The 24,159-nt window shown below is 41.6% G+C and overlaps 1 protein-coding gene across 9 annotated transcripts in view; it reads left to right on the top strand.

The window, feature by feature from the left end:
- Positions 1-24,159, top strand: part of SLC20A2 (solute carrier family 20 member 2) — a 71,916-nt gene that overhangs the window by 12,777 nt on the left and 34,980 nt on the right. For 6 of the 9 annotated variants that reach the window (XM_073340279.2, XM_073340272.2, XM_073340275.2 and 3 more), the window contains 3 exons: positions 12,851-13,399; positions 21,976-22,116; positions 23,599-23,684. In XM_073340279.2, coding sequence (XP_073196380.1) covers positions 13,111-13,399; positions 21,976-22,116; positions 23,599-23,684 — 516 coding nt within the window. In that variant the 5' untranslated portion in view covers positions 12,851-13,110. Of the gene's footprint in view, positions 1-8,407; positions 8,736-12,850; positions 13,400-21,975; positions 22,117-23,598; positions 23,685-24,159 lie in introns of those variants that run through there. The other 3 variants (XM_073340273.2, XM_073340274.2, XM_073340278.2) reach the window with 3 other exon arrangements.

Here is a 24,159-nt window from a genome sequence, read left to right as displayed (position 1 = left end):
ATTTTTTTCCCTTCCTTGAAAAAAATCATTAAAGGTCTTCAGTGGTCTGAGCTTCAAGGTAGTGGACAGAGTTTGATCCTTCTTATGTATTTGCAAAAAGAAAAGGAGTACTTGTGGCACCTTAGAGACTAACCAATTTATTTGAGCATAAGCTTTCGTGAGCTACAGCTCACTTCATCGGATGCATAAAGTGGAAAATACAGTGAGGAGATTTATATACACACAGACCATGAAAAAAGGGGTGTTTATCGTACACATTGTAAGGAGAGTGATCACTTAAGAGGAGCTATTACCAGCAGGAGAGTGGGGTGGGGGGAGAGAAAACCTTTTGAAGTGATAATCAAGGTGGGCCATTTCCAGCATATTTCCAGGAGTTAACAAGAAGGTCTGAGAAACAGTGGGGGGGAGGAGGAATAAACAAGGGGAAATAGTTTTACTTTGTATAATGACTCAACCACTCCCAGTCTCTATTCAAGCCTAAGTTAATTGTATCCAATTTGCACATTAATTCCAATTCAGCAGTCTTTCGTTGGAGTCTGTTTTCGAAGCTTTTTTGTTGAAGAATAGTCACTTTTAGATCAGAAATCGAGTGACCAGAAAGATTGAAGTGTTCTCCGACAAGAATTATAACATTCATAATCCAGTTGGAGAACACTTCAATCTCTCTGGTCACTCGATTTCTGATCTAAAAGTGACTATTCTTCAACAAAAAAGCTTCGAAAACAGACTCCAACGAAAGACTGCTGAATTGGAATTAATGTGCAAATTGGATACAATTAACTTAGGCTTGAATAGAGACTGGGAGTGGTTGAGTCATTATACAGAGTAAAACTATTTCCCCTTGTTTATTCCCCTCTCCCCCTCCCCCCCACACTGTTTCTCAGACCTTCTTGTTAACTCCTGGAAATGGCCCACCTTGATTATCACTTCAAAAGGTTTTCTCTCCCCCCACCCCACTCTCCTGCTGGTAATAGCTCATCTTAAGTGATCACTCTCCTTACAATGTGTCTGATAAACACCCATTTTTTCATGGTCTGTGTGTATATAAATCTCCTCACTGTCTTTTCCGCTTTATGCATCCGATGAAGTGAGCTGTAGCTCACGAAAGCTTATGCTCAAATAAATTGGTTAGTCTCTAAGGTGCCACAAGTACTCCTTTTTGCGAATACAGACTAACACGGCTGCTACTCTGAAACCTTATATATTTGGGCTCAGCTATTCCAAGATCCTTAGATACTTCCTATGGGTGTCTTTCCACATGTAATGTTCAAAAAATGTACTTAGATATCCTGTACTCTCTATACATGCATGTGTGTGTGCGCACACACAGAGACCTGTGTCCATTGAGATTCTTGGATACAGACAGACATACCTGTGTCCACTGAGACAGGTGAAGATGGCAATTTAAAAAAACAATACTTTAATTAGATCAGTTTTGTAAGCAGTTTATTCCTGGTGCTAAAAAAAGAATAGGACGTGTGTGTGACTAATGGCCGTTATAAAACTGAGAGATACCAGTTTCTCCCATTATGCAAATTATATATCATGGTGGAAGATCCATGTTTTAAGGTACACCCTGATGCAGGAAGACTGGCTGGTGAGGTTAGACCTGAGGAAAGTGCACCTCTCAGTCCAGTGGTGAAAATTCCTCTTTGTCTGCCTCTGCTCTGTGGCATTCTGCTAAACTCCTGAACTCTGTGGTAGCCCTCTTCTCAGTCAGCATGTTACTTGAGATGGCATGCTGGTCGAGGCACAGAACTTGAGGATTGGTTATATCAGAAGTCTGTTTGAAGAAAACAACTCTGGATAACCTGAGATACTTGAGAAATCCACAGAAATGATTCATGCTCTGTGCTCAGCAAATATATTTCTACATGGGTACTTATATGGCCCTCAACACTGTAATACCTGAGCACTTGGGATTTATTGTGATTTTCCTCTAGCAGATTCTCAAATGACTCCTGGAAAGGACACTGAGAACAGATCACAAGGTTTTTTTCTGTATCCATTCAAGCATTAGTCCCGAGCCACATTCATCTACTGTAATCTACAAGGCTCAAAGCACAAGCCCTCTGGTGATAGAGAGTGAGAACCCATCTCTATGTTCATCCCTTCTTACTAGAGGTGTAAGAGGAACTGGCATGATTGCTCTGTCATTTGGAGCAGGTTGAGGGATGTTAATTATGCAGTCTGTTGTGGGGCAAAGTGTCCCTGTGTGGCTAGAATGCTATCATTAAATAGATTAAAGAGGGAAGGAGGGATTTGTATTTAATCTCAGGAGGTTAGACTCATGGGAGTTGGAATTTAAGGAATTTGGGATGGCAACTGATAAGGTGGAATGTGTTGTGGTTCTCCTGGGAAGGGATTTTGGTGCTGATGTGTGTTTAAAGATGACCTTGCCCCTGGTAGGGACAGATGGAATTGTTTTAGAGTCTGTTCTGTTCTCTGTGAAAGAATTAGAGAGCAGTTTTGGGTAACTGCTCCTCTGCCTTAAAGGGGTTTGTGACTGGGGACGTTGCAGAGTTCTGTCCTATCACCCACTCAAATTCACTGTCTATGTGAGACAGTGAGGCACTTTGGGTTAGGGTGTCTGCAGTCTCTGGGTGACTCATTGCTATACTTTCCTCTCATTGGACTTGGAAAGTGCTGCAGTCTGGTTGGTCTCAGGACTTGGATGAGAGTAAACCAGCTGAGATAAAACTGAGGGTTATGTTGGTAGATCGGGGGAACTACTAGCAAAAAGATCAGAAGCCTGCAACACTTATTTTGGGATGTGGACTTCACCAGAGTAATACAATCCTTTGTAACCTCATGGTTAGATTACTCTAAGGTCAGTGGAACACATGCCTGGGTGGCAGTTACGTATTTGTTTTGCGCCAGTGTTTTACAAGATACAAATATCAGAATGCTGTGCCCTGGAACTCTGAAACCCCTAGAAGACAGGCTTAGAAAGAGAAAATACAGTGGGCAAACCTAGAGGAAAGATTTGCATTTTGGGGGTGTGTAATATGTTTTCCACCATGATTGTGGCATAGAACTCTAGATCTCCTGGGGGGTCCTGCAGATGGAATCTGGATAGAAAGAACTTAAATCTCGTTTAGCAGTGGATAGGTCGGCAATTTCTTTTAGCTGAACTGGCTGCTGGAGATTAGATCCAGAGGCTTTGGCAATAGATCCCATCCTCCAGGGCATGTAAGGATAGCATAAGCTTTCCTCCCATTCACCATATTATCATGGACAGAAGCTCAAATGAAGAGATTATACTGTTGACCCCAATGCTGGCAGTATTGGAACTCTCTGGTCTTGAAATAAAAGTCCTTTTTCCTAAAAGGACCTCAAATCAAAGTTAGGATTTTATTAAAGACACAGAGGAAAGTTGTTGTGCATCCTTCTTTTTTTCACCCCTGTGATGTTTCCTATTTTGCTTCTTGAGATACAGGTCTCATGATGAGGAGCTTCTTGGAAATGGAAGTCTGTTGGATGAGTCGGAATGAAGAAGAGTCACAAATTTAAGAAGTTGGTTCAAGTTTTCATTGCAGGCACTGGATGTTTCTGAGACCAAGCCCTGTGAGAAGAGCATGGGCAAAGAAGAGGGAAATGTAGATCCAGTCTTTATAGGAGGAAGCAGGGACGGCAGGATCTGAGAGAGGACGTGCCACGTACAGCACATAACTTTTTTTTTGTTGTTGTTCTTCTCCTTCATCCATGAACTATAACACTTCTTGTTTCTCTGTTCTGGAAATGTGAAAAAATAGATCTCATCTGTGTCTTTAATACAACCCTGACTTTCCTTTGAATTCACTCTCAGAAAAGTATGAGTTCGCTGCACTTAGATTTTTCTTGATGATTGGATAGCTGCTTCTTTGTATTTTGGAAACAGATTTTCTTTTTATAGGAACATATTGAATTCCCAGAGAAGTTTTCAGCGTGTACCAGTTACAGAACATGGCATAGCCGGGCTTTGCTTATATTTAACAAAGCAACTTGTAATACAAAATATTATAAATGTGCATTTAAATCTGAGGAAAAAACTCCAGTCCCCTCTCATTCTATTTGCCCCGGGATATATTTACTTTATAAAATGTTCCTGTCCTGTACTCTAGGTGCATGTCAATATCAAATAAACTTTAAAAAAATTGAACTGGATATCAATCTTCCCAAAACGTTCAGCCCAAAAGAACTAGAAACTTTTACTTCCCAACTTCTCTTCTCCTCAAATCCCTGTTCCTCTTCAAGCTCCTGGGCAAACAAGATAAGCTTGGCCATGTGCTGCGTAGGCCAGTGGACGTTGGCTTTGCATGACCAAAGGTTAAAGGCATGTTCCAGAGTTGAGTGTTCTTCACTGAGCAGAGCTTGTGATCAGCTTCTTCCCATCTAAACCATGGGGCTGTTTGCTGAGGTACTTGGACTGATTCCAATAGCCACAGTATGAGGCAGGGTGAGAGGTGATCTAAAGTAGCCAGGGCCCAAATCATATAGGGATTTAGAAGTTGAAACCATCACCTTGAATTGCACCTCAAAATGAATTGGGAAGCCCTTGGAGATCATGGTGCATGGGTATGATGTGAAGTACTGCTAAGTACTTTGGCCAAGCTGTTCAAAAATTACCTAAAGTTTGGGTCTTGAATAAATAGTGATTTTCAAAAGTCAGAATGGCCAGCAACTCCCATTGATGTTAGTGGGAGCTGTTGGGTGTTCAGGACTTCTGAAAGTCAGGTTACTTATTCAGAAGCGTAACTTTAGGTTCTTATTTTTTAACATCTTGGCCCCTGTATGAAGCATCTCCAAATAACAGCTAGCCATGTTCTGCACTACCCGAGTGATTTTCAAGCTACACATGATATTGCCTAATGTGTTATGATCATGTAATTATGCCTCATTGTTTATAATCAGTATGTGCAAGGGGGCCTTTAAAGTTTGCCTGACATGTACATTTAAAATCTTAAAGTTTAATATAGTTTTCTGTATTTAATAGTGTTTCTGATGAAGGTGGATAAGAAATCTGCTGGTCTTTCTAATCTGAAGAAAACAATGTATCTGTAATGGTGTTCTACCCTTAATAAAATGTTAGTTATTTTTTGCATCATGACTAAATGCTTGGCTTTGGGGGTTGGTATTTTTATATATAAAAATTTTATAAGATTAGTTGTTGATAGGTATAGTTCTTTAATGAATAATTTGTATAATTTTGCTTTCAAGTAAATAAATGTAATTAGACGAATTTATTAGTGTGTTGGAAATAGTTTTACAGTTTATAAGGGAACAGACATTTTAGACACCGTAATGGACAGTATCTCCTGACTCACCTTCCTAGCCAACAACTGTATTCTAAACCAGTATTATTTTGCTAGGTAAAGAAACAATGAAAATTCCCATATCACTGAACTACTAAACTTTAATTGGATTCAAAGTGTCTGCTTTTAGAGATTTTATCAGTGATATTCATTTTAAAAAATGCACTGTATTACTGTATATGGCATACTGATCTATTAGTAGCTCCCAACTAATGTGAGACATTCCAGTACTACAGTGATGGGCCCATATAAACACTTGGATAGACTGTCCATTCTGAGAAGTTACTCTTGATGCTATACTAAAACCTTTTCAGGATTGTTTAGCTGCTGATGCACAAACCAGTACGTTTAAAAAAAAATCAGCTACCATCCATTAGATTGGAATATGAAAACCTGAACATTTATCAGTGTCTATATATGGCTCTACCCATTGCTGGTGTTTCTCCCAGCTTCCCTTGTTTCACGATACTTGCCTTGTTCAGCTAGGCATTCCTTCTGGGCACTCTTGTTACTGGTGTTCTTTTAAGATCTCTATTAAAGCTTTACTGGTTTTTGAGAGCTGTAAAAGTGAGGGACTTTGTGTGATTTTCTTCTCTCCTATCTTGAGATGCTACTGCAGGTATCGGAAGAGAAAATCCCTATGAATATAAGGGAAAATATACCTCTAGAAACCCAAACATTAGTAGACTCACAGGATTAGCAGATGGTGCAGTTAGCAGCTTCTTTCTTATTGTAAATTTTTCTTATTAGTCTGTGAAGAAGAGTGTGGCTTGAATTTGATAAAGTTCTCCTCCATACAGCCCCATGCCCCAGAATTGAGCACGAATTGCCGCAGACAGTTTTCACAATTCTGGGTTATTTTGGATGGTGGAAATATATTTTTGTTGATTCTGAATAAACTACAAGGTAACTTAGATGCCATGGTTGAATCTTGTCTAGAACAAGGAGCTGTTAGAGGAATTTATGATAGATGGATTTGATGAAGACTCTACCAAAACCTTTTATATTTCAATGGGCTAGATATTTAGTTTTGATGGGAACTAGTTTGTTTTTCCATACTCAAATCTGTTCCTCATAATTTTTTGTTTTCATTCATTGCATTCTTCAGTGGTATGCTGTATTACATACTCCTATTTTAACCGTGATGGAAAACCTTTCTGGGATTATGAGTTTTCCTATGACTGAGGTCCATGATGTTGATTAAACAGAACAGAAACTTTAAAGATGTTTGTTTACTTTTCTTTGATCTAAAAGTTTAGATATTTTTGTCTACGCACTTTAAAATGAAGGATAAAATAACCTCTGTGACAGGACCAGCGTGTGGAAAGTTGCACAGAAAACAACTGCAGACAACTGTGCGCTTGGGCCTGAGTTACTCCATGGAGTTGGAAGTCCTGATTTTTTGATTAGCAGTAAATATATCTGTTAAACCAGACATAAGAAATTATTTTAATCTGGGTACATTCATTCATTTTTACTGTGTGGGAGTTTGTGGGAATTAGGGTTGGGTTTGGGGTTTCATTCTTGGAAATTCTCACTTCTCAGCTGGAACAGAAGAGGTAGATGAGACTTCAAGATGGATATATATATATATACTGGAGTTTTACCAAGCCAGAGGTCAAAAGGAGGTCAGCAGTGATAAACATAAGGAATATATTTTAAATCCGCCTCTGTCTTTACATGCTAAAGACTGTTCCAAAAAGTGGATATTTTGCATTCCCTCCCCTATCAAACCTGGGGCCCAATCTTACAAACATTGATAGTGTATTCAACCATGAGTAGTCCCTTCATTAGGGCTACTTGAGAGTATCTTTAAACAGATGTGTAAGAATCTACAGGATTGAACCCTGGTCTTTATTATTAAAACAATGTCACTTAATAGGTATGGAAAGGCCAATAGGAAAGTGCCAGGTGCTTCAGGCTTTCTCACGCCTGAAACTTGTGAGCATAGTCATCAGCTATTCCAGAGTCAAAAGGAAAGACTCTACAACCAAACACAGAGATGTGACTTCTTAAGTAAATTATCAAGTATAATGCAAGCTTAATAGCATTTTGGATCTTGAACATAATTAAAGCAGTGTTGTCTGTGAGGGATTGTTGACTGGAAGAGAGGACTGAATTTTATCTTTGACTTTAGGAGGCTATGCGTTTTGTAACTCGAGTTTTGCCCTACTAATTCTTTATGTGGAAGACAATGTAGACTTGCTAGAATGTATGAGACTCCTTGTAAAGACTGAGTCACCTTTTGGATTCGCTAAGTTACACATGGATGACTATGACCACCAACTTAATCTGGGAACAGACAACCAGTTTAGACATCTCTAAACACTCCTTACTAGGAAAGGTACTTTATTCAAACATTTTAAGGGTGAGATTTTCAAAACTGGCTGCATAGTTAGCCTCCTAAATCCATATGTAGGCCCCAAAATCAATGGCCTGATTTTCCCAAGTGTTCAGCATTTAGCAAATCCCTTTGCTTTCAGCACTTTTTAGAATCAGGCCACTTTTTAGACACCTAAATATGGACTAGGACTAGGAGCATAACTATGCCTCAAGTTCTACATGTTTTGGTCAAAATGTTCAATTTAGAACATAATTTATTGGTAAACCTGAAAACTGTCAGTTTAAGTTTACTGAAATCTGAAACATGATGATTGAAATTTTACAGTAAATATTTTTTCATATAAATCAGGTTTTCAATTGTATGCTAAATTTAAAATAGTAATGCAAATATCTTTTATAAAGCTAACCCAGGTGCTTTTTTGGGGGGCGGGGATTAAATCTTTGCTAATGTATATTAATAAGAATGTTTTTCATTTTAAGGAAAATGGATCAAGGAATTTTGATTGGGTATTTTAATGTGAAGTTTTATAACAAAGGTTTGTGTGCTTGGGCCTCAGTCCTGTAAAAATTCGCGCATATGCTTAACTTTATGCACTCTGAGTTGTCCCATACAAGCCAATGGAACTACTACTCGCATGAGTAAAGTTACATACAAGCAAACATCTCTTTTGTACTGTTAATGCAGTTTTCATAATGTGAACTAAATAGATGCTTGGTCCTGCTTTTGAATAGCAGACTTGTAATTTTTCAAAACTACTTGATCGTGCTAAAAATCCAAGCAGTGACTTGTGAAAATGAGATTTTCCCCCTCTCTGAACTGGTGCTTTGAAAGGGGTGGAGGTGGAAGAGAACATTGTTTCTTTTAAGATGAGCTTTATTGGATTGGTTTGTATGGTTAATATAATCATGACGTTATGTTGTGTTTTATCAGTGCCCGCCCCCAGCAGAATAACTTGTTAAGAGGAGGCAGATTTTCACTTAGTGAATAAATCCCTGGACACACATTGTTCTTTGTCGGTGTTGTCTTGGCTGCTCTCCTGTGTTGGAGTTAATTTTATCCTGGAGCTGCTGTGTAAGTTGTAGAACTGTTTACTCAATGTAAGTTTGTGTGTTCAGTTGTGGCTATGTGATAAGATATCTATTTTAGATTTCAGACTATATGTACAATCAGGAGGGAAGTCACTTGAAGAATTAATTTAGCTCCTCTTTCTCTTCAAAACAGCCTGTAAATATTAGGTGAATTTTCAAGATTTATATGTCTTTACAAAATCTATTATTGGTATCCTTCAGTATTTATTGTTTGGCTTCTAGTCCAGGAACTAAAATCTGTAGTGTCAAACAATAAAAAGGTTCGATTGATTAGAAAGTTTCTACTCATTTGCTGCAGGACAAAATCTCAGTTCTTCCAGTAACAGTTTTTTATTTAAAACTGAATGAGCAACAAGGACTTGTAGCTGCTTGCATTTATTTTCCCAGCCTCTTTCTTTGATTTCTTTATATGGTGAATGGAACCTCTTTAAATAACTAGTTAAACATAACTGCTGTTTGTATTGTCAGCGACTCTTTTCTGCAAACGTTCTGAATTCATTTCACCAACAGAACAAAATGCCCATATTTAATATTTTGTATGGCTTGAACAGGAACAGTAAAGAGAAGCTTGATCTTAAAAATATGTGTAAAGGAATTTTTTAGCTGAGATGGGGGCTAGTATTTTTAACCTTTCAGTGGAAGAGAGGGGGACAGTAGGAACTAATAAATGAAAGTATCCTCTGGAAATTTTAGTAGCAGAAGCTGAAACCCTCCCCCACCCATGTTAAACTTGAGCTGAGTCCTTGAAAAACTATGAATAGCAGTACTGCTGCCCTGTAAAGTAATTGCTTAAAGCCTTCTTAAACTTTAACCGGATGGCTGTAGCTGAAATAGGAATTGGCTGATATACTGACTGCTTCTATGTGTACTGGGATTTTTTTATTTATTTATTTTTAAAGCAGTCAGGGCACCTCTGGTGCCCTGGAACATAAAACTTGTATCATAGTTGGCCCTGTGACAAATGCTATGCCTGTAATTTAGAGCCATATAGGGATGTTCTTTGCCTAGAACCACTTGAATTACACTACCTTTCATGTCATGGCTGGTTATTAAATAGATAATATATGAGTGTTGTGGCCTGTGGAGGAGCAAGGGAAGATAAGAACTATTAATGTGAATTTTAATTTGCTTGTATCTTCAGTTACAAGATGTATTTGATGGTAATAGAATGGAGTGCAAGATCTGTGGGATGCTGTAAAGTCCATAGATCTGTCAGGAAGGAAAACTTGACACTCTTTTTGAATGAAAAACACGATTACATGAGAGTTTGAGGGGTGTGGAATAACCTACCACGTGCTCCAGTGTACTAAGTTTTTAGACAGACTTCTCAACTAATGGTAGCTAGAAGTGAACTTGCTTTTCATTACAGATCAGATGTGATTACTTAAAGAGAAATGTCTATTGTTTTGAACACTGCAGGGGGAAAATCCTGTTGTCTTGTATGTTTTATCGTCTAACCTTTTCTAAAGGGTACTATTTGTTACATTTGCACCTAGAAAATGGTAAATTTACCCTTTAATGTTTGCTAATATTCAAGCAGCAAAAAGTGCTTTTAAAACTGAATCTCCCTGTAAAGAGGAATTGTAATTCACCTTTTCTCTTGCAGAACAGATTAAAACATGTTAGCCTAAATCAGGTGTTGGGAGGACGTAATGCACAGCAAGGTTCATGTCAGTTTAATTTTTGCCACTGCCTGAATAGATTGTGTCCTAGTTTTCATCAGCGGGAAGATGAAAAGACACATTGTGGGTTCTCACTCTCTGGTTGCTTGTTTCCTTCATGCAGCATATTTGTTTTGTCACTGGTTGGTAATGTGTTCTAGTTGACCCCTTGGACTCTGAACTTGGCTTTGTGAGTGTCACTTTCACCCTTCACCACTGTTGTCTGATGGTTCCTGGCCCTCAGATTTCTCTCTTTGGTAGCAATTCGTTTGTCTAGAAGAGTAAAAAACTGGCAAATTTATGCTCTAAATTTCTCATGAGATTTTCGCTAAGGGCTTTTTCTGTCTATAGTTGAAAATTTACCAAAATAGCTATTACAGCATAGTTATTTTAGTATAAGCCCCTGTGTAGACACACTTACTCCCAAACAGGTATTTTGGTAAATTTCCAAATGTAGGCAAGCACTAAGATGAAGTGTGGGTGTTACACCCCAAGTTCATTCCAGCGGTCCCCTCTGAATTCCATATAAATCGGGTATGCACCTACCTGTTTTCTACCCCAACGCATATACCACCATAGAAAACAGAAGCTCCATTCTCTGGATATCCATCGAGCTTTTGCTTTCCAGCAGCAAAGGGCCAGAGCCTTCAGGAAATCTCTGAGACTCTTTATTACCACTGCTGAGCAGATGAAAGGTGAAGCAATCTCACAGAGACTTTCTAAATGGATCTCAGATTGAATTCTGCTTTGCTGTGAGCTGGTGGAGACTGGTGGAGTGTAAGGCCCCACTCAACCAGAGGCCTGGCTACCTTGGTGGCTTCTTTTTAGGGTGTCCTCCTCCTGAAGATCTGTAGCGTGGCAACATGGGGCTCTGTGCGTAACTTTACTTGATATGATGCCCTAATACAACTGCCTTCCGCAGACACATCCTTCAGTACAATGGTCCTGTAGTCTGCAGTGCAGCATGGTTCCTCAACGAGACGCCCAAAGCGAATACCCATAGGGATCACAACTTGAAGAAGGAAGGAAGATGACTTACCTTACGATAATTAGAGTTCTTTAAGACGTTTGGTCCCTACGAGTATTCCACTACCTAGCCTACTTCAGATCCTTTACTAGGTATTTGCAGTAGAGTAGGAAGTGGAGAGGCAATCGATCCACACCGCCCCTTATGCCCTTGCTTCGGAGCATGAGAAGACTCAGGGTGCAGGCATGGATCAACAGACGACGATAGTAAAAGTCTTCCAGTTTCAGGTGCATGAAACGCATGCAAATTCTCAATGGAATGCCCATAGGGACCACACATCTCAGAAAGCTCCAGTTATTGGAAGGTAGGTAGGTAATTTTTCTTTTTGCCTGGCTCCCTGTCTTCATCTCCCCTTCACAATGATAATTCGAGAGGAGAAAAATCTGGGGGCTTACATAGACAATGATCAAGCTTTTAAAAAAATGTTTGTTTGTAAAAATACATATATTGGCTCCTGTTGAGACAATATCAAAGTTTAAGGGCTCAAGAGGACTGAGATGAGGTTTGCGTAATTGTGTATGTGTGAAGAAATAAACCAGGCTTTTTCTCTCTCCTGAAATCCATTCTTTTCTGTACATTCTTTGTTCGGAAAATCTGAAGAAGTAGCACAAGATAAAACTTTGCCAAAGGATGTCAGAACTCTCTCTGAAAGCTACACAAGAACCATTGAAAAATGTATATTTGAGTATAATAAATCCAGTAGTGCATCATACCGTTCAATGAACTAACCAGTTTTCTCTAGGAGGAAAAGAACCTTACATTTACTGTTTTAACTTTTTTGTTAAATTTCTGTTCTGTGACCTGGACACACACAGATGCATGTAGGTACACTGAAATAAACATTGTGAAAAATCACAGTATGTTCCAGTGATTGGAAGGCCATAAGGCTAAAAGTATTCCCACTACCCAAAAGCAGCAATAGATAAACATTTGGAGACATCTGGGTGCCTTCTCATGTGATGTTTAATGAATAAATGTTTTCAAAATTAAGGGCCAGGTCCTCACCTGCAACTGGTGTAAATTCACATAGTTCCATTGAAGTCAATGGGGGAAGGTCAACTTACATCAGCTGAGGATCTGGTTCTTTTTAAGCTATTCACTTACTACAAGAAAAAAAAAGTCATCTTGTTTTTCAGAGAGGACCAGTCACACTGTTTGCTTAGAATTTAAAAACAAACAAACAAACAAACTTTACAAATATATCCTCTCAAAGTGACCTAGTACATATTTCAGTCACTGATAACGCTAAAAACCTGTATTGCTTTTGAGTTGACCTAGTTTTAATCTTGTCTGAATTGCTTTATGGTTAGCACTGTCACGTGCCAAAAATAGATCCCATTAGTGGATTTAAATAATTTCTTTACTTCTGAAAGGACATACTGTTACAAGCTTTGCAGACAGACTGCTTCACTTTTTCAATCTTTCTTCTGTTACAGGAGAGGACGCTGCAGTAGTGCCAGTTGTGATGCAAAATATGGAATGTGTTTCACTGCTGACTGAACACAGCCAAATGAACAGTATTGACAGTAGTTTAAAAATCAGCAGTTAGCAGTTTGTTCACTTCCCAGCACTTTCCAGAGAGAACTAATTGTTTTCAAGAAATCTGCTTTACAAATCTGTTACAATACTCTCCAACTTTGTCTATTTAAATATTTGCAAAGGGGAAGCATTTACCTACAAGCACACACTGGGAAAAATGGCAATGGAAGAGTACCTATGGATGGTCATTGTGGGTTTTATCGTCGCTTTTATTTTGGCATTTTCAGTTGGTGCAAATGACGTTGCCAATTCTTTTGGGACTGCTGTGGGCTCTGGTGTGGTCACTTTGCGCCAGGCCTGCATTTTGGCTTCAATTTTTGAAACCGCTGGCTCAGTATTACTGGGAGCAAAAGTAGGAGAAACAATTCGGAAAGGTATCATTGATGTTAATCTGTACAACAGTACTGTGGATCTGCTGATGGCAGGAGAAGTTAGTGCAATGGTTGGTAAGTAAACGTCTTTAATTTTTGAGTAACGATAGGCATCTAGTTATAATCCTGTTCATCATGCATTTTTCTATGCCGTTTAGACACTCCAACTTTCAGTACTTACATGTCTGGTTTTTCTTTCTCTTTTAAAAGGAGACCTGGACTACTTTTATGAGTCTCTTGCTTTTTTTATTACTTAGATTCTAATCACTGTCTTTTCTTTAATGTTCATAACTTTTCATTTTTTAAAAAGAACGCTTGTTTTGTAAAATGATTTGAATAAATCATTGGGGGGAGATACAGCACAGTGGTTTGAGCATTGGCCTGCTAAAACCAGGGTTGTGAGTTCAATCCTTGAGGGGGCCATTTAGGGATCTGGGGAAAAAATTGGGGATTGGCCCTGCTTTGAGCAGGGGGTTGGACTAGATGACCTCCTGTGGTCCCTTCCAACCCGGATAGTCTATGATTCTATGAAATGGTCTAAAGAGGCACTGAATAAGTGACTTTTAATTTGGAAAATGTATTAATAGGGTAAGACACCATTTATGTGTCTTTATTTATACAAAAAATCTTGAGGAAATGGCAGTTTATAGTGAATACCTATTCTGAGGATTTAGTCAAACTGTTAATTTTACTAGAAAATTAAAATATTCACTTAGACTCTTCACTGACCACATGACTGATTATAATTACTGTATACTTGTTCTAGGGCCATAACAACATTAAAAGGAATAATAGATTAGGGAGTGACCAACTTCATGTAATTTTAATCCTTCTGATTCATAGTCCCTCATAAAACTAAAAGACTTGTTTGTTTTTTCTGTCTACTGACATAGCTTTTGTTTGCTTTTAATCTAAGCCTTGGTTAGATCAAATACTGCGTTCAAAGGGAAATGAAATTAGTCCCAGACCATGTTCTTTGTTTCTATACAAGAAGTGCTGTGAACTTTGGAGACGTGATAGGAAGGGACAGCAATAAGCACAGATGCAACCACATTTTAAAAAGGTTAGGGAGAGCCAGAAGAGACAATTTTCAATGTATAAAAACAATTAAAATGGGGTCTGTGTGGTCACCCCAATCTTACCCTACATTCTCTCTACAACCACTGTACAGTCTTGCAATGTGTTCCTTAAAGCCCCAGCTGCTGAAGTCATCTGATTATGTGGGAATATCATCTTATTTTTAAATGAAAGTTTTCACCCCACCTAGCACACGCAGGAGTTCCTCCCCTCAGAATCTCCCGCACCTCTATCATCCTTCCCTTCTATACCCACCCATGCATTTCTGTCTAATTCCTCTAATCTCCCCACAGTTTGCACACAGTGCTTGTCAGCAAAGTATCTGCTGCACAAAGCCTAACACACACAGCTGTTGTTCTCTGTCTTTTCCTCCAGAAAACACTTTGTGGGGTGCTTCAGTCTGAGCATCGAGTGCTGGTTTCTCTAATACTGCTAGGAGGTTGTGTGCTCTGGGGTGGGGAGTCAGGATACATCTTCAAAAGGGGAGATGGCATGGGCTCCCAGAAGATCTTTGCTTTCTTTCACTAGCCAAGAGGGATAGGAGTCAGTCACATGGGATATCCCCCGCCCCGCCCCTTACCATGACTACTACTTGTGGAGATAATGCCAAATTCTGGGAAGAAGAGTACAATAATATCTCTGGCCCAGTGCCTGACTTATTGTCTGGTAAATCCTCAGACACTAGGTCTCTCTAGATCTAGGATAGTGCCTTTTTCTAGGTTTGCTAGTACCACTACACTGTATACTTCGACTTGCCAACACGGGGGCCTTTTAGCACAGACGTAGCTGCATAAATTTAAACTGCCACTTGCTCCGGTGCAGCATACCCTGCATTGAAGTTTAAGTGACACATGTCTTCTGACAGTACATTCTTAATAAACATGATCTCCTTTAGCAGGAAGGCTCCATTTTCCTCATTTGTATCTATTTGATACCCCAGTCCTGGAAACCCCTAGTCTAGGCAAAGGTGGCCAGATTGGTAAGCATTGAATACTGCCTGCAAAGGCATCTGGCCAGAAGCTCAAAGAACAAAGCTCATTTGCAAAGACATTTATATAAGCCAGTCTGAATTTTGTGACTTGTTGCATTCCTGTCCTCCAGTGATGGCTTTAAAAAATAAATTCCACATTTTAAATCTCTGAGTTAATGAAATAAAGTTCACTAACCGCAAATGCTCTTTTTATTTGCCTTGATTTCCTCTCCAGATTTCCTTCCTTTCTTATCCATACCAATTGCTTTTTTTCCTTTGTGTTTTTCTCTCTTCCTTTTAACCAGGTTGTTTTTCTCCTTTTCTTTTTCTCCCTTTTCTTTGGGCAAGCTTGGGAAACAAATTTTCTCTCTACATGGAATGGACTCTTACCCACCGTGGTCACACTGTTGTGCACAGGGTCTGCTTTAGTAATTTGAGGAGGGTCAATGAAATGATTCTTCAGGGCACACCTAAACGTAACTTGATAGAGCAGCAGTGGGGCTCTGCTACTTAGCCTTGGACTCTGCATCGTTCCCAGCATTTACAATGTTTCATTGAATTGGTTTCCCAGTAAGCTGGAGCTTTGGGGGCCAGTAGGATTTGGGGGGCATTTTGGTGAATTTTACCACTTGTATAGCAACAACCAATTGTCACAACTATTACCCCAGTGTTATTGATAGGAAACTCAGGCAGACAGCTTAGGTGACCTGACTAAGGCAGCAGAGGAAGACAATGTCACAGCTGGGATTAGAAAGCCTGGAGTCCCTTGCTCTCAGTCCTGTGCTTGGTCCACTCTTCCCAGCTGCCTCTTGCACTGTGGGATGCCCTACTGCCATGTGCACAGCACAGGAGCGAGATAGGCAGCTGGCTAAGAGGGGGAACTTGCAGCAGTCATGCTCATAGCATTTACCCACAGTTGCAGATTGGTCTGAGGTCCCCCCAAAATCAAAAGTCATGGACTTCATAAGTCTCAAATGCCAGCCCTAGGTGGTCATAGTGGGAGCAGTGCAAAGCCTGTGGTCTTTATACAATAATGACAAAGATGGAGAATGTTTGTAGTGGTGTTATAGCTGTGTTGATCCCAGGATCTAAAAGAGACAAGGTGAGTGAGGTAATATCTTTTACTGGACCAACTTCTGTTGGTGAGAGAGACCAACATTTGAGCTGCACAGGTCCAGACAATCAGTGGCCTCTATGACTTTGGGCTTTGCAGGCTCCAAAAGCTAATTCTGCCCTCACCCAAATTGTATTTCCCTCTGGTCCCCAATCTCCTGCCTTAAGTATCTCTAGGTCACCTTTCTTCCTTGGGTCTTACCATCTAATAGTGCCCCAATTACTGTCTCTATAGCTCTCCTACCTTCTGCTGGCTGGGGATGATAAAATAAGGGATAGTGTCACACCTTGTGTATTCACTAGCAATCTTGCCACAATTCCAGCACAGCTTTGGTTTTGTTGCACATGTTTTTGTGACCTATCAGGGAGGGAACCAAGTATATTCTATTTATTAAAAAAAATTGCTACATAATTTTACAATTTTATATCTGGTTGACCTATCTGATCTTTTTACAGACTCTACCACGTCTTCTCATTCACAGCACATCCCACGTGCTGGCTTCAAAAGTTTATAAGTTCATCTATTCTAATTTTAGAGTAGGACAACAGAAACCTATAAATTACAGAGCAGGTGCTCCTTGTTTCAGCTAGGGTTTCCAATAGGGGTAGAAGTGCCAGTTGTTTTGGGACAGAGTCCCGGGAGAGATTAGTTTTACTAGTTGACTTCCATATTGAGCTATATGCAGTGCCAAGATTGAATAGCTCGATCTCTGTAAGAGGGAAATTTGATCATGAAATAGCTGATTTAAAATGATAAATTCTTGTTCAAACCTGTCTAAAGCATTTTCATAAGTGTACCTTGGGTTCTGCCATCATGTTCGTTGATCAGAGTTAAATGTGTCAGATTGGACAGACTCAGCCAGAGTTTCCCAATAAAGGTCATATTGAAGAGCTGGTGCTTACTCAGGTGATAGTTGTCCTAGCAATGGGCATTGGTATCATAAAATTCCAGTCCCCATCCTCAGAAGGGCTTGTATGGTTAGGTCCCCCATTCAGAGTCATTCCCAGAAATCACATTAGGATTACTGGGCTTCTCTTCTCCTGCTCCTGTCACTTCCAGCCCCTCCCTTCCTCTTTTTGAACAACGCTCAGTCTGATTTCTCTCCCCTCCCACTCTGTTACTATTATCTGCTGACCACGCAGCCCCTCCATCCACCTTCCTTTGTGACTCCTGTCGCTCTCTCTCTCCTCACAATCCTTCCACTTGTCTCCCCTTGCCTTCCACTTCAATGTTGATCGCCTTTGTCTGCCACTGGCTGCCCACCTTATTGCTCTTTCTGCCTTGTTTGATCTTGAAGCCTAGATCAACTCGTCTACTTGCCAAAACAGTCTTCACAAAGCACTGCTCCCTCTGGTCTTCCGATTCTGGTCATCACCTTGTCTCCTCAGCATCACCGACCTGTCCCTTATCCGTTGCTGCTCCACCCAGCCCTTCTGTAGCTTTCAATCCACTAATGTTTTCTCTGCCACGTCACATCTTCCCTCTCTCTCTCCTCACTCTCGTCCATCAAGTCACTGGTCCTGGTGCTCCAGAACTTCCTCACGGTGCTCTGTTTCAGCACTTCAGGTGGCTCGTCTGGTGCATAATCTTTTCAGCTCGTTACCCCGTGAACTCTGAAGGCCCGAGAGCCCTCTTGTGAGGTACCCTAGAGAGGCTCCTGTAAATATTCAGAGCAGGAAATTTGAATCAGCCAATATGCATTTTCCCAGAGTGCCAGGACTGGGATGCATCAGTACACGCCCAGCTGCCCTCTGCCAAGCTCAGCAGGGCAGCTTCCCCTCCAGAGTATCTGGCACTGTCGCCCTGGAAGCAGAGGACTCCTTCAAACACTGGCTTCTCTACACAGTTGCAGCCGTGTTGCTATGCAACAGTGGTGCTGAGCTCCAACAAGAGACTGAGGCAGGAGGCAGTGAGAGAGGGGCAGCAGCTTCCTATCTGCTTCTGTCACAGCCCCCAACTCCCAGGTGGCTCCATGCCAAGGCCTCCAGAGTTTCCCTGCTACACGGAGCAGAGGGGGGACAGGGATTCTGGATAACAATACATGCTAAGAGACCTTCCCCAGTCATTGAGGGTCTCTGCAAAGCACTCCGTACTGGCTGCAGTGTGTTGGGAGAGGTAGGATCTCTCACGGCAGCAGGGGTGCTGTGGCTGGTGCTCCCGGGCACAGAAAGATTTGGTCCGGATGCAGAGTTCCGGCCTCTAGTGCGGCCCGTGTCAGAGCCCTATGAACTTCTGTCAATGCGCCAACCCTCACCCATCACAGAGACAATTCAGGCCACTTCAATCCTCTACCTGGGCCAGTCTGGACTCTGTCCTCACTTTGATCTGAAGGACCTTGCCTGTTAGTGGGAAGGCAAAGGACCTCTGCTTTCCACAGGTGACAGAACATCCATCCTGGGACCAGAAGTTCCTTGATCTGCCAGAAAAAAATCAGGGAACTTCCTGTTTGTCCGTATGGCTTGCCTAAGAGGTTCCCCAGCTCCTGCAAGTGACAAGTAGCAAAGGGCACAGCAAGGCACCCTGGTCTCTATGCTGTTGAGCAGTAGGCCTGTTACTGTCAGACACCTTAGATGAAACCCTTGACCACTTTGACTAGGGTGAGCTGCCCGGTCCAAGAGACAACCACCCACTTAGGGAAGACTTATTTCATCCTATAGCCACCAGAGAAAAAACAAATTCAGTTCTGGGTATAAAATCTGGCTCAAGATGTTCAGGGCCTGAAAAGCCAAAGTTAGCAGGACTTGTGAGAAAGTGAGCCAAAGGGATTGTAGCCATAAAGAGACTGTTGAGTCCAGCATTTGGAGATATGCCCAGCTTGTGACCTCAATTGCCTGCATCAGGCCAAGCAACCTGATGCTTTAGCTTCAATAATTATGGCTTCGAGAGAAGCAACCTGCCTGACCCCATGTGTCAAACCTGTGAAATTGTAAAATAGACACATCTCACCATTTACCTCCAGGAAGAGCTGAACTTTATTTTCTGCACAGATTGTGGCTTGCTCTGATTTTGACTCAACAGAGACTCCTGGAGTGATGCAGCCTAGGCCACCATTGCCTTGTGAAAGAGACAGGATGCTGTGGCAGGACTGAAAGACTGCATTTTGATCCACCAGTGGCATCCTAGATGCATAAGGAATTCAGTCAGGGTGGAGATCTGGGGGGAGGCATCCTGCAAGGCCACTATGCAGTGGCCCCTGCCTAGTATTCTTTCTGCTCTAATCCCAGTCTTGAACTCTGGGGTGTCTCCTACTGTCACGGTATAACCTGCTGATGTGTCCTCTTGACCCTATTCTTACTCCTTTTCTCATTCCCACCCTCTATCATCTCTCTTGGCATGCTCTGGTTTTCTAAAACCTAAAAATCCTCTCCCTCAGCCCCATCTGTCTCTTTATCTTTCTTCCTTTTCTCTTGAATATGCATTCTCTTCCCACTGCCTTCTTTCTCTAATTCTCTGTTGCAGTGGTTCTCAACCTTTCCCATACCTGAACTGCCCTCCGACCCTCTGCCCATTTAGCAATATGCAAAGGGTATGGTGGCCACTCTCTCCGATGCCTTCTGACCCCCAGGTTGAGAACCAATGTCACCCTTTGCCCATGGACAGAAGCATTCAGAAAAAAACAGTGCTGGTCAGTAAGGTATTCAGCGAGGTATTCAGCCACATTCAGCAAGAATAATCTTGTGTCTTCTCTGAGCAATATCCAGCAATTCTGAACTTTGCCATGTGAAAGCCAACGAATGTCCATGGAGAAGAGGAGCAGCCACTGTTGAATGCCCTTTTCTTCACATAAAATAGCAAAGAGGGGTGTACTGGTGGGCTTAGCTTTGTTAAAGTTCACAACTTTTCCAACCTCAACTACCTTTTTTCAGTTCCACTGACATTGTCTCTGCCACCAAAGCTTCCTGGCGAATTGAACAATGTGCCCATATGAATGGGATGTACTCATTGCCTTTGGATGGACCATGCCGAGTTCCCAGTCCGGAGAGCAATGGCACTGGAATATTTGCCTGGATGTTAAGACCTTGAGCTTGACAAACTAGCATTAGTGTTCTCTTGATGCACTGCTCCAGTTATTTGCTCAAACTGTGTCTGTCCCTTAATTGTGAATCTAGTTCCTTCTCTGATTTTTCTTTTCCTTGCCTTACCACTCGTCACCCAGCAAGAGCATTGTGTGTTCCTACCTAGGCTGGGATACTCAGCCACTTTGGAGCTTCTCTGTGTTGCTTCATGCCCCCCTGGTAGTCAGTGTTGTTGAAAGGGCATTGCACCCTCCAGTACTCACCTTTGCAAAGCACCCAAAATGCACCACAGTGTTCTGCTGCCAAGTAACTGGGCTTGCTCCAACAACATTTGAGACCAAGAACCTCCACAGCTTATTGGTCAAACCTTTCATGTCTCTTTTGGGGTATGCTGGGATATTCATGTCTCACAGGGGTATGGAACAGCTTCCGTATGAGGAGAGATTAATAAGACTGGGACTTTTCAGCTTGGAAAAGAGACAATTAAGGGGGGGATATGATGGAGGTCTATAAAATCATGACTGGTGTGGAGAAAGTAAATAAGGAAGTGTTATTTACTCCTTCTCTTAACACAACAAGTAGGGGTCACCGAATGAAATGAATAGGCAGCAGGTTTAAAACAACCAAACGGAAGTATTTTTTCCACACAACGCACAGTCAACCTGTGGAATTCTTTGCCAGAGGATGTTGTGAAGGCCAAGACTATAAAAGGGTTAAAAAAAGAACTAGATACGTTCATGGAGGATAGTTCCAACAACGGCTATTAGCCAGGATGGGCAGGGATGGTGTCCCTAGCCTCTGTTTGCCAGAAGCTGGGAATGGGCAACAGGGGATGGATCACTTGATGATGACCTGTTCTGTTCATTCCCCCTGGAGCACCTGGCATTGGCCACTGTCAGAAGACAGGATACTGGGCTAGATGGACCTTTGGTCTGACCCAATTTGGCTGTTCTTATGTTTGCCTTGTATGCTTGAGGGTATCCGCAGTCGTTACCGAAAGTGAGGTTTTTCCCCCCAGCAACCACTCTTATGCTTGTTAGCTCTGACTCTATGCACAAACTGATCAAATGGGTCATAAAGGTTAAAAGATACCCAAAAGCAGCACAAGTGTAGTAAAACACTTCTGTGCCACCCCAATGTCCCGTTAGCCTGAACTAGACAACAGGACAGACTTGAACTAAAGATAAACCTGGTCCGTAAATATTGGAGTTGGTCAGGAAGTGCTGTTTGTAAGACAGAATCTCAAGGAGATGTGAAGTTCAGAGGTAAGCTATGTCAATGTGTCCTTCTAGAGGCTGACGGAACATCATAAAGAATGTTTTGTTCAAGTTTCTATTGTGGGTGCAGGGAGTAGGCAGCCCTGCGAGAGGAATGTGAGCATGTGGTTGAGAGAGCCATGCACTACACTGTAGTTATTGTTGGTGCTATTATCATTGTTTATATCTGATATTTTCCCCCCACCTTCAACTTCTAGGTTCTGCTGTTTGGCAGCTGATTGCCTCTTTCTTGAAACTCCCAGTATCTGGGACCCACTGCATAGTAGGTGCTACCATTGGATTCTCACTTGTTGCAATCGGTACGCAGGGTGTTCAGTGGATGCAGCTTGTCAAGATTGGTAATTGACATTTCCTTTTATGCGTGAGGGTATGTGGAAAATCATGCACTGACTGCATACAGAAATACTCTTTCATGATTGTAATGTGCTGTATTTAACTTCTATCCCCCTCAAATCCTGTTGTTCAGAAGGCATGTGTGTGTCATGTTCACTAAGGGCTAGAGAATGACTTGAGGCACAGTCCAGAGCAAGGGGTGGTGTGTAAACTGCATCACCCCAGAAGTAGCTCTTGGAGACTTTGTTCCTCAGGGGCACTCCCTGGGCTGACGGTTCCTCCCCTGCTAACTCCCAAGCGGTAGTACTTTTGGTGGTGGCTGATACCAGCAGCAACTTTTGACATCTTCCTTCTCTTCTCTCCTCACACACACACAGGCTCAGCTGCACTGGCCAGCAAATGAGGGGTGGAGCCATGGTGCCCCTCATCCCCCCATCCCCCTTGCTCCAAGGAGGGAGTAAGCATTCATGCAGCACCCACCTACACTTGAGCCCCTGGTCCCAAGATCTAGGGTAGCCCCTGTAGGAGTTTAAGGGGGTTCTTACTACTCTGCATGGGCACTTAGTCCAAGTCACACTCTAGCCCTATGTTTGTTTTTAGGGAGACGGTACTAGTGAACCACAGGGGCATTTGACTAATTGAAACTACAATTTTTAAACAATTCGGTTCTTATATTTTTGTTGAAGGTAAAATAGCCAAAAGGCAAGCGTGAAACATCAGTGTGCACAAAACTTTTACACTGAGAAGTCTGTTCTTAAAACCACATATCTCAAACCGTAAGCACTCTTGGGTGGGATTTTCAGAAGTATTCAGCACTGGCTTAACTCTGCTCCCAGGGAAAGCAGTGGGAGTTTTACCCCTGACTGCAGTGGGAGAAGAGCCAGGTCAGCTCTGAGCACTTTTGACAATTGTAAAAAAATTATTTGCCTTGTCAAAACATAGACAGAACTCAGATCACACAGTATATTCTGTAACTTGTTGCAATAAATGTTGGCCCTGACCCTGACCCTGTGAGTTGCCCCTAATAGGCAGATCCCTGTGCCTGCACTGAGTCCCAGTGAATTCAGTGGAGCTCCAAACTGGAACAGGGGTCTGCTCACCCAGAGCAGCTTTCAGGATTCAGGGCTATAAAGATTAACCAAAGATCAGGATTCTTATTCCGATAGCATTCAGCAATGGAAATTCTTGTGAGTGGTGCAGTTTCTGTAATTCCAGTGTTATTCTGGAAATCCCCTGCGTGAGATTTTCAGAAGTGCTTAGCATTAGTAAAACTCCCATCAACTTCAGTGGGAACTGACGTAAGCCAGTGCTGAAAGCTTTTGGAGATCCTAGGAGAGCACCCAAGCTATATAATCACAATGCCAGCTGTGCGAGAAGAATCAACATAAACATTGTCCATTGGTTATTTTCCTGTTTGATAAATACAGAACTTCCTCAGTTACATGGGATGTTACCACTTATTGTTTGTTATATCTTTTTTTCCTCAGTTGCCTCTTGGTTTATTTCCCCACTGTTATCTGGTTTGATGTCTGGACTGCTGTTTCTGCTGATTAGATTCTTAATTTTAAAGAAGGTAAGGGGCTAGCAACTCTCCACTCCAATGCATGGAGGTCATGACTGCTGTACTGCTGGCTATGCACCATTTGGTTGTTGACATTTCCAAGGAGTTAAAAGGGTGCTATGTAAATCTAAAGCATTAATTTTAGTATACACTACTTCACTGGGACATGACGTACTGGGATGGCTGCTTTATCAGCATATCTCCTTGAAAATGGCTTTGCACAATGATGATAAATTATAATGAATGCTACTTAACCAGGACAGCACTAGCATAGCCTTTATTTAATAGCAGTGAATTAGCTAGTGCCAAGTAACAAAACAGAGTTTAACAGGTGTGAAATTCTAAGCTCTGGTTTTCTGATACACCAGAAGTCAAAAAAAAGATGTATGATATCCTGGGTACTCAGGAAGCCTCAATCAGTGGCAGCTGGGTTTCAGTGGCTTCAGTTGAGGTGAGGGCAGCAGCATCCCGGAAGCAATAAACCAAA

The sequence above is a fragment of the Lepidochelys kempii genome, chromosome 4, assembly GCF_965140285.1.
Source record: "Lepidochelys kempii isolate rLepKem1 chromosome 4, rLepKem1.hap1, whole genome shotgun sequence".
In the NCBI taxonomy this organism is placed as follows: Eukaryota; Metazoa; Chordata; order Testudines; family Cheloniidae; genus Lepidochelys; species Lepidochelys kempii.
Note: the sequence above shows the minus strand (reverse complement) of the source record. Positions and strands in the feature narration are given on the sequence as shown.